Source organism: Ixodes scapularis, unplaced genomic scaffold, assembly GCF_016920785.2.
Source record: "Ixodes scapularis isolate PalLabHiFi unplaced genomic scaffold, ASM1692078v2 PGA_scaffold8__174_contigs__length_109621045, whole genome shotgun sequence".
Classification (NCBI taxonomy): Eukaryota; Metazoa; Arthropoda; class Arachnida; order Ixodida; family Ixodidae; genus Ixodes; species Ixodes scapularis.
In genome coordinates this window covers 93,807,320-93,816,247 of record NW_024609883.1, presented here as the reverse complement: position 1 = coordinate 93,816,247, position 8,928 = coordinate 93,807,320, and the positions used below count along the sequence as shown (strand labels likewise).

General features: G+C 44.3%; 1 protein-coding gene across 1 annotated transcript; it reads left to right on the top strand.

The window, feature by feature from the left end:
* Positions 1-1,010: 1,010 nt before the first annotated feature.
* On the top strand, positions 1,011-7,908 carry LOC8034679. Its single transcript, XM_002410224.4, has 5 exons — positions 1,011-1,240; positions 1,532-1,670; positions 2,393-2,532; positions 5,941-6,037; positions 7,350-7,908. Exons 1-5 carry the CDS (start codon positions 1,174-1,176, stop codon positions 7,549-7,551), a joined length of 645 nt encoding a protein of 214 aa, XP_002410268.4. The 5' UTR covers positions 1,011-1,173; the 3' UTR covers positions 7,552-7,908.
* The last annotated feature ends 1,020 nt before the right edge of the window (positions 7,909-8,928 follow it).

Genomic DNA, 8,928 nt, shown 5'->3' with positions numbered 1-8,928 from the left:
AAATCGCGAGAAAAATCTCTGCGATTCGGCGCAGATACCAAAGGGCGCCGACGGACGTGTGACAGGCAATCGCCAGCGAGCGATCGCTTCCCGTGCGGCAAGGGAGCCAACTGACGACTGACTGAATTTCGGATCAGTGGGCTTGGCGCGCAAGGAGCGATCATTCGTGACTGGTCGCCGCACGTCCAATGTTGCCCTCTGCAAGTTTCTGCGTCGAATCGCAATCGTCAAGTCACCATCTTTTATTTTGTTTTTAATAGGAAAATCATTCGCAGATCAACCTAATCTGCCTTTTGTTCAGAAACGTTAGAGCCCACAGATTGAGTTAGGACCACAAATGAACAGTCTCGGAAACCACTTCAGTGCCCCTTGAAGATACGCTGGCTTCTTTGTCAGCTTCACTGCTGGGGTATGATGATCGGCAAAACTGCGACACTCAAATATTTCATTCCAATAAGATGAAGAAAATATAACTTCAAGTAGGTAATAGTCATAAAAAGCTTGAAAACTGTTTTTTAGCCCTGGGTTCCTATTTAAGCTATAAGTCTGTAGAGCCATCTACAGAAGAAAGTGCTTCAACGTTACGTCCCAATGTTCAGTCATCTCAAACGTTAGAAGATAACCTTAGCTCTCGGTTAAACATTTACCCTGCGGCCCCACTGTTAAAACAAGAGACAGCCTGCACACATTCTCTGAGGCGTGTGTCTTCCTTGTATGGCTGCGCTGTCACATTGGCCATACAAAAGCAGACAGGTTTGGAGCATATACATGGGTATAAAGCAAACAGCTTCGAACATGCGGGAGGCCAGTCCTCGAATAATTCTAGCCACCATGTCTGCTGGTAACATCGTGTCTTGTGTACGATGTATACGAGCAGCGGGACTAGGGCTTTATCGTGAACGTATATGGTCACACATATCGCCAACGCCCCGCTCGCGTCAAGATAGCATTCTTCGCGAGTATCTTCGTCCAAAGATAAGCGACGTTTGATAACACCGGAAAGAGACATTGGAGCCTTCGAGGTTCCGGTGCCGAACGCCTGTCGGATCATGGCGTTGATCGTATAGCCGCTACAGTTATAGATAGCATATATTGTGCTCATCGAAGGAACAACGAACGTACCACCTTCCAAGACAGTCACTCGATATATAGGACTGACCAGCTACAAGAACGATGGGTTTCCTCAATGAATTCCGCCAAGTCGCGCTATTTCTCCTGGCTATGCTCTTCGTTGGGCAAGGTAAGTTTGTTGCGTCGTTTTGTTTTCTTAAAGTAAGATTAAGGCTGCTGATATATTATCATCTTAATTTTTTTTAGAAATCGTTGAAAGTCTTCGCCTGGGAAGGGCAGGAAGGGGAAGGGTAATCTTGAAATTACACAAAAACATAAATGCTACAGATTCAGACAGAATTCAGTTGATTGTAATACAGTGTCTGGGCAAATATATACGTAGGCAGATTGTTGTCGTTTATTACTTCAGGGGAAAATATTAGTATTTTTAAAGCCATAGAACACCGATTTCTCTTCTCAGGTTCTTGCGACTCCTCACAGTGCGACGACGCGAACGTAACGAACTGTCTCCACGACTTCTTAGAACCAATAAATGCTATTATCGAGACAACAATGACGAAACAGGGTCCCGACAGGGAAACGATGGAGGCTGCATGCCGGTAAGCATATCAACCTTGCGCCATAATGCAGAGAAATTTTCCAGTCCGGTGGTACCGTTGACAAAATCTGCGTCTGATTCTATAGAAGTGTAATGCAAAAATTATCCGCCCTTTGGTTGCAGATTGTATTTTAATAAATACCTTTCCACAAGCCAAAGCCAGACATGAATTATTGCATAGGCAAAGCCTTGACTTATTTACAAAATAATTGGTCGCATCATCCTCTGTCAGTCGTCTGTCCGACAGATCAGCGTACAATGTCATCATCAGTCGTTAACGTGGACGGGCGCCCGGTTTCTTTATGACTGACACTTGTACGTCCTTCCTTGAACTTCCGGATACAATAAAACGCACTTCATTTCGACAATCCACATTCTTCATGCTCTACACAGCCTTCAAAAAATATCGGCACCAGGCACACCCTCAGACCGGAAAAGCAATGACCCCCCGCCCCCCCCCCCCCCCCCCCTTTTTTTCCCTTTTTACGCAAATCACAGGTTAACATGTTGAAGCCGGCAAAACAATGACCGGAGAGGCAGCGACCTCGTACGAAAAGCTCTGATAATACAGTACGGCCAACAGAAGTTTCAAGAGAACCGAAGTGTGGATAATCTTCATATCGCCCCCGTATTATGGGCTTTGCATCGGACACGTGACATAGGACGCCTGGGTAAATGTCCCAAATAGTCTTGAGTACCACCGTTTCTGGCAACTGTGTGCAGGGAGGTGACCTCACTACTCTCTTGCACGAGGCAACTGACCATCAGTGGATGCTCCGAAGAAATCAAACAGCTGGAGCTAAATTTTCAGAAACGATCCCTCCAAGTCCGTAGCCTGATCTGCCAGGACAGTGGTCATCAGAGTAAGTATAAGTTTTTAGTTTCCATCACTGTTTGCTTAACGAGAGAACAGTTAAGCCAGAGTGACACTGTTACAAAAGATAGTCTGCGGCCACAGTCTGAGACGGGCTCCTTCCTTGCATGATGATTCTGCAACATTGGTCCATAAGAAAACCATCTCTAGACATGCTTAGAGTATACATTAAGGCAAACATCCTTTGAAGATGCTTGAGGCATTTCCGCAAATAATTCTGTCATGATGTCTGTATCGAACGTGTGTAGGAAAAAAATGACCCCGGAAAAACGGCTCCGGAAGAAACGGCCCCGGAAAAAAAGGCCCCGGATAAAATGCCCCCGGGAAAGAATGACTCCGAGGGGCAAGTAGGAAAAATTGTCCCTATGGGTTAGAAAAACAAATTCCCCGTAGAATTCATTTTAAAATGGAAGATAATAAGGTCTGTACAAAAAAAAAAAAAGAATCAAGCGAGTTTCACTTGAAAGTACAAGAATTCACTCAGTAGACCGCGTTCAGCCTCAGCTGAAGCTCTATTAATATTTTTTCTTATGAGTTAGTTCCTACTGAATCGTAACGAGTTATTGACCACCGCGTCTAAATTAAATTTTTAGCAATTGCATTTAAATTAATTGTTTTCAACTGTGTTTCAATAGAACTATTTGCAACTGCGTTAAACAAATCCTGCAACTTGTTAGAAATGTTTACCTTATAATTCTTTTAAGAATGGAACATGAAAGAAACGAAGCACATAAAAGAAATGAACACGCACATCATGAGGCACTCGCAACACACTGATCACACTCACCTTGACTACTCGCGACCACCTTATATACCCTATGTATTAAAGGTGTTCATTTGGCGGGTGACCCCCTCGGCATTTATTAAAGTTCCCAGTACGCTATCCCCTCCTGGGAAGTCTGATAAATGATAAACAGTGTTTCGACGTCATACTGGCTTAGAGTGCTGTCATTTACTTTTATGAAAACGTACAGGGAGATGCACTTGAACGCATTAGCGTGAACATTCTCAGTACACGTAGAAACGTTAGAACAGAATGCATGGTATTAGCGGCGAGATGTTTCGGTGGCGCCCCCGTTTGGTTACCTATCGTGACGTCATTATGAACAAGTTCAATGGTGTTTGTAATGGGCATAGTGGAAGCCTGAAATCACAGCGCTCTCAAAGCAACGCTGCCAACACCGTCAAAATTGAAGTTCTTAGATTCCTCTTATTTCCGTCGATGAGACATCCTTTGCTGACGTCATAGTCAGCATTCGGCCAGTTGTGGTGGGCCGACCACAGCGACGCTTTCGATCGCTCACGTCGCCAATAGCCGACATCACGCAGGTAGTCTTCAAATAGCGGCATACTCCTCACCGGTGTTCTTGAGACGGGGTTGCATTTTGATTGAAATGCAACTCGTTTTTTTTGGCAGGAGCGCCGACTCGGTCCTAGACCATCTTTGTGGTTATGGTCGATTTCCTTAGGCAGGCGTCGATGGACTTCGACAGCATTGGGTGACTTATGGCTGTGAGGGGCAGTGCTTCCAAACCTCCTATTCCACAATGTGATTACTCTGTAGGGGTGAATTAGCAAGGTTTATATTGGTCCATTTAAAAATGAATTCCCCGGAAAATCATCTTTTTATTACCCCTTGGAGCCGTTTTCTTTTTTTTTCTACTTGCAACTTGGGACCATTTGTTTGGAATCTTCTGTTTTCCGCGAACATTTTTCGCAGTGGCATCTTTTTATGGGGAAATTTTTTTTGTCCCGGAGAACACTGTCTTTTGTATTATGAGTGCGTAGCTGACAGCGGCCATAGTGCGCAGACGAGCAGGTGTAAGCTAACAACAGTGATAATAACCCGAGACAGGGACAGAGCCCTTGAAGCATGCTTTTAAGCGCGCGCTCCGCTGACATGGTATACCCCGCCGCGCTTAAAAGCATGCTGCTAAGGCACCGGTAGTGTGATACGCGAAACACGGTAACGGTTTGCTGAAAGTCGGGACAGAAGGAAAAACTACACAGCGGTAATCTTTTTTCACTGTAAACTTCTTTCTTCTGCCCAGTCTCGGGCTAATATCGCTATAGTGGTTGATTTACCCAGACCTTGTGTTTTCATATATTTATAAAAAAATTGCTTTTTATTATTACCCTGTTTTAACTTTACAAACCGTAAAGATATTCTAGACTCATTTCACTGCATTTAAAGCAGCCCCTTTGATCTGTCCATCTCCTTACTCCACTCCCCCCCCCCCCCCCCCCCCCCTCCGCCACACCACCAACAACAACAATTTGCACAAAAACGCAAGTAAAAACCCAAACGTTCCTTCCCAAGGCCGCTGTCTTACCTTTCCAAAAGAGGTACATTAATAGCGAGTTTTAGAATAGGGGGCCCCACAGCTTTGGGTGCCCCAAACAGCTTGGGGCATCCCAGTGCGCACGCGCAGAACTTCTGCGCATGCCCATTGCGAAGCCCCTAGCTGTTTGGGGTACCCAAAGCTGTGGGGCCTCCTATTCTAAAACTCGCTAATATATATATATATAAAAAAAAATAACTTTGGTCCCGAGCCGGTGCAAACCTATACACGTCGAAGAACACTGTGTTGTTTCGAAATATTTGCCTTTTAATCTTTTTGGTGACCTGTTTACGAGTGCCCCCGATATTTTCTCTTTTTACGGCAGAAGGTTCATCTCAACTAAGAGATTACTGTTCTTATCAAACCACGTGCGAACTAAAGGACAGAGTGAAAGAGAATTTAGAAGTAGCGGTGCACCCTAAGCTCGTGTGGTCATTGTAAAGATGTCCCAAGCCTTCCGAGATTCGAGTAGAACCAGGTTCGAATTTTTCGAGCTTTTAAAGTAAATTTCGACAAAAGTATGACCGAATTCTAGCTATTGTGCGCATGCGCGGAAATTTAAAACGATCCGGTGCAATCTGGCGGAGGACCCAACATTTATGTGGTTTGTTGTTTCGCATTTACAAACCTAAATAATTACAAGATTATACGTTTTATATGTTTGTTTGTTTGTGTATTACGCAAACATTTATATCAACTACTCGCTTAAAAATATCTCAAATACCTTTTTCTTTCGTGAAAGAACTAAATCAACATTAATGTATGCGGAGTGCAAGTTCGTCTGCTTCCTGCGCAGGGGTTGCAGTGACGTCAGAACAGCGAGCTCTGATTGGCTCCGTTTGGCTGAATAGTGGGTAGACCCGAAGGCAGCTACCATTGAAGTCTTCCCACAATCCTTTCGATCAGAGCCAATCAGAGCTCGACATTCTGACGTCAATGCAACCCCTGCGCAGGAAGCAGACGAACTTGCACTCCGCATCCAACATATCAAATCAATTTCGTTTTACGAGCATTGTTCAGGTTGAAGCGGTGAGCGTGTTGCTGTTTTATTTCAGGCTTGGTTGAGCTGAACAGGTGCGTCGACGGCGAGATCAGGCAGACGTGTGAAGAGAAAGTTTATCCGCAAGCCTTCGAAGAAGACGTCGGCTGCAGGTATCCCATGAGGCCCTTACGCCCTCGAGCCACAGTCACACTGTCAATGTACATCGTGCAAACGACCGTCTGCAGTCACTTGTCTGACGGTCACGTAGAAACTGTCTGCAGACACGTTACGTGTTTGCAGACAGTGTTACGTACGGCACGAACTGCGCATGTGCGAGTGTTCTGCGGTGGCGTATGCGCAGTTAGGTGCGGGAGGGCCTATCGTAAACCGTACCGGACGTGCGAAAACGGTTCCCTAGAACTCCCTATTGATATGAAGAGCGGAACAGCCATTGACAGCTGCGCCCAGTCCCGAGCATCTCATTAAAGCTCCGCAGCCAATGAAATGGCGGCATTGAAGGGTATGGAAGGCCGATGAACCAGTCACGTAGTGAGTAGGGCGAACATAATCGTAAGCCACGCCCTGCGCCTGGTAACCTGTCGGGAAAACACTTCGCCCACAGAAGCACAGCGTGCTTCGTACGATACCTAATGCGGCGAGATGTAATGTTGAGCAATAGGGTGAGTTTTAACGCGATAGTGTTAAGGCGTTCGTATCGCAGAAAGGCCGGCGTCGGCGCGGATGGGACGGGAAAATCCTGATTGGTCCATAGAGTCATGACGTCACAGCCACATGACGTCGCGCGGGAATTTCGAACAACCCACAACGCTCACGTGAAACGTGACGTCACGCGTGGAATGAAAGTGATTGGAAAAACATGAAATGAAATGCGAATGAAACGTTGCCGTATGTCTCAAATGATTTTACTGTATAAAGTAATTCATTCGCCTTAGAGAAAAATCTGAAGGTGTTTAGGTGGGATTCGACCCCAGGACCTTTCGGTTGCGAGCCAGATACGCAGACACGCTTGCACGGCTTGGGAACGAGTGGGAGTTTATATGTACAGCTATTGCGTTCCACTCTTGAAGGCGAAGCTTAAGCGTCCTCCTGTCATTTTTTGCTCGTTTTTTGTGGGCAGAAAAACAAAGGGCGCTGACGGATGCAAGCTTTGATCCGGGTCGTCACAAAATTAAACTAATGATTAACCCAAAACAAGCAACTCCAGTTACAAAAAAAAAAAAAAAAAAGATTCCTCCTTTTTTTTGTAATTTTGGCTTGGTAGTTACAACTCGGGGATCGTCGGTATACACCGAAAACACAAACCCATATCCATCGCCACCAAGATGGAGGGCGCGATACCCAATTTTCGTAAATCCACAAACCTACACACACACACACACACACACACACACACACACAAGAGTGGATTAGTTTGAAGGGCATCCTTTTAACAGTTCCCTTGTGTTGTTCTTTCTTCGGCAGGTTCATTAGAAACAAAATGGACTGCTGGCTGACGGCGACGGTTGGCTGTCCTCCCTCCGCTAGTTCAGGGAGGGACGTCCTGGAAAACTACTTCCTCGCCGTTCTCGACGTGCGCCACTGTTACAACAGTGGCTTCACCCCAGCTCCGGTTACGTGGTCCACTTTGGGAGTGCTTGCTTCTTTAATATATTTTTTTCCGTAGGATAAGCGACTGCGATGTCTGAACCACTCCTGCGAACACTGTGGACTTTTTGCCCACGGACCAGATTACATCCGCCATTGTTGACCTTCTCTTGTCTCACCGAGATGCCAAGCCACTAAAACGGGCGTTGACGAGCCTCTACAAAGGCCCATGCTGGGGAGAAGGACGCAATAGAATCTATGATGGCGATGACCTGGGCTGCTATGGTAGTGATGAAGTGAAGTAAACGGAAGAAGAGGATACCAAAACTGAAGGTCGCTTATGGTGGCGTCCACGCACAGCTGCTGCTAAGTGACAATAGATCTCCAGCCAGCGAATGCTCGTTCAATAAAATGTTTTTTGTGAGTAGAGGTATAACCGACGTGATTGTTGTATCGGTATTGTCTAGTTCCGGGAACGGCGCTTCTACAGTGCATGACGTTTATCATTTTGGGTATGTTTCCTGTTACCGTTTTACTACAGCAAAAACGACAAATGCACTAAATAATAAAAAGCTGCACAAAATGGGGCATTCATATCTTGGCAATATAATTTCTGATTGTCAAAAAATAATGTCTCAATTTTTTTTAATAAAATACAAATACATGGCAAACTTTTTACTAAGACGAAACTGAAAACCGTTGTTACGTCATATTTTTTAGTTCTCTAGTTTTGGTCTTTTAAAGAACCAAAGGCAGGTTTCGGAATTCTGGCGATCGTCATGCAAGTTGTTGTTGTTGTTGTTTTTTACTACAGTAAAGCAAAAATTTTTCATAAAATGTGTTCTATTCTAGTTTTTTTTTTTTTTTTTTTTTTTTTTTGTAAAAACAAAATCCAGAATCTAGCATTCTTGACAATAATTTCCATGGTTTGAATGACCTAACGTTTGTTACATGCAAGTCTGCGGCATAAATATATATCAAACAAAAGCTTAAACCAATACGTATTCAACAAGTACAATGTCGTTATAGTTAAATTGACTTATCTGAACAAAAAATGACTTTCAATATGAGAGCTAGGTATCTCAAGAAGTACAAATTTGAACATCGATTTTCTCAGAAAGGCAGTTTTGTTTCTGGTTTTTTACTTTTGTGTGAAGAGCCTTCGCTATAGTATAAACCATCTAATAAATTCAAGTGTAACATATGATTTGGACATGTAAGGTCGCAAATTCGATAAGGCAGTACATTGGTGTTTGATTCCAAGAGGCAAAGCCAGGTCTATTCCAGTGGAGAAAAAAAAAAACAAGAAGAAAACTTGTCTCCAACAAAGAAAACAATATTCTCTTTCTCGATGATAAGTGCTTTCTTACTGATATAAATGCCACATGCATCCACCATCACAGTCCTTGTTTTGACAATATTAGGTTTAAATGGACAACTTCGGCTTATAGGAAAA

What these genes read in the sequence shown, in the direction of transcription:
- LOC8034679 (XM_002410224.4), top strand. Translation starts at nt 1,174, where the DNA reads ATGGGTTTCCTCAATGAATTCCGCCAAGTCGCGCTATTTCTCCTGGCT. An exon ending in ACGATGGAGGCTGCATGCCG is followed by an intron (nt 1,671 to 2,392) that starts GTAAGCATATCA and finishes AACTGTGTGCAG; the next exon opens with GGAGGTGACCTCACTACTCT. An exon ending in GAAGAAGACGTCGGCTGCAG is followed by an intron (nt 6,038 to 7,349) that starts GTATCCCATGAG and finishes TTTCTTCGGCAG; the next exon opens with GTTCATTAGAAACAAAATGG.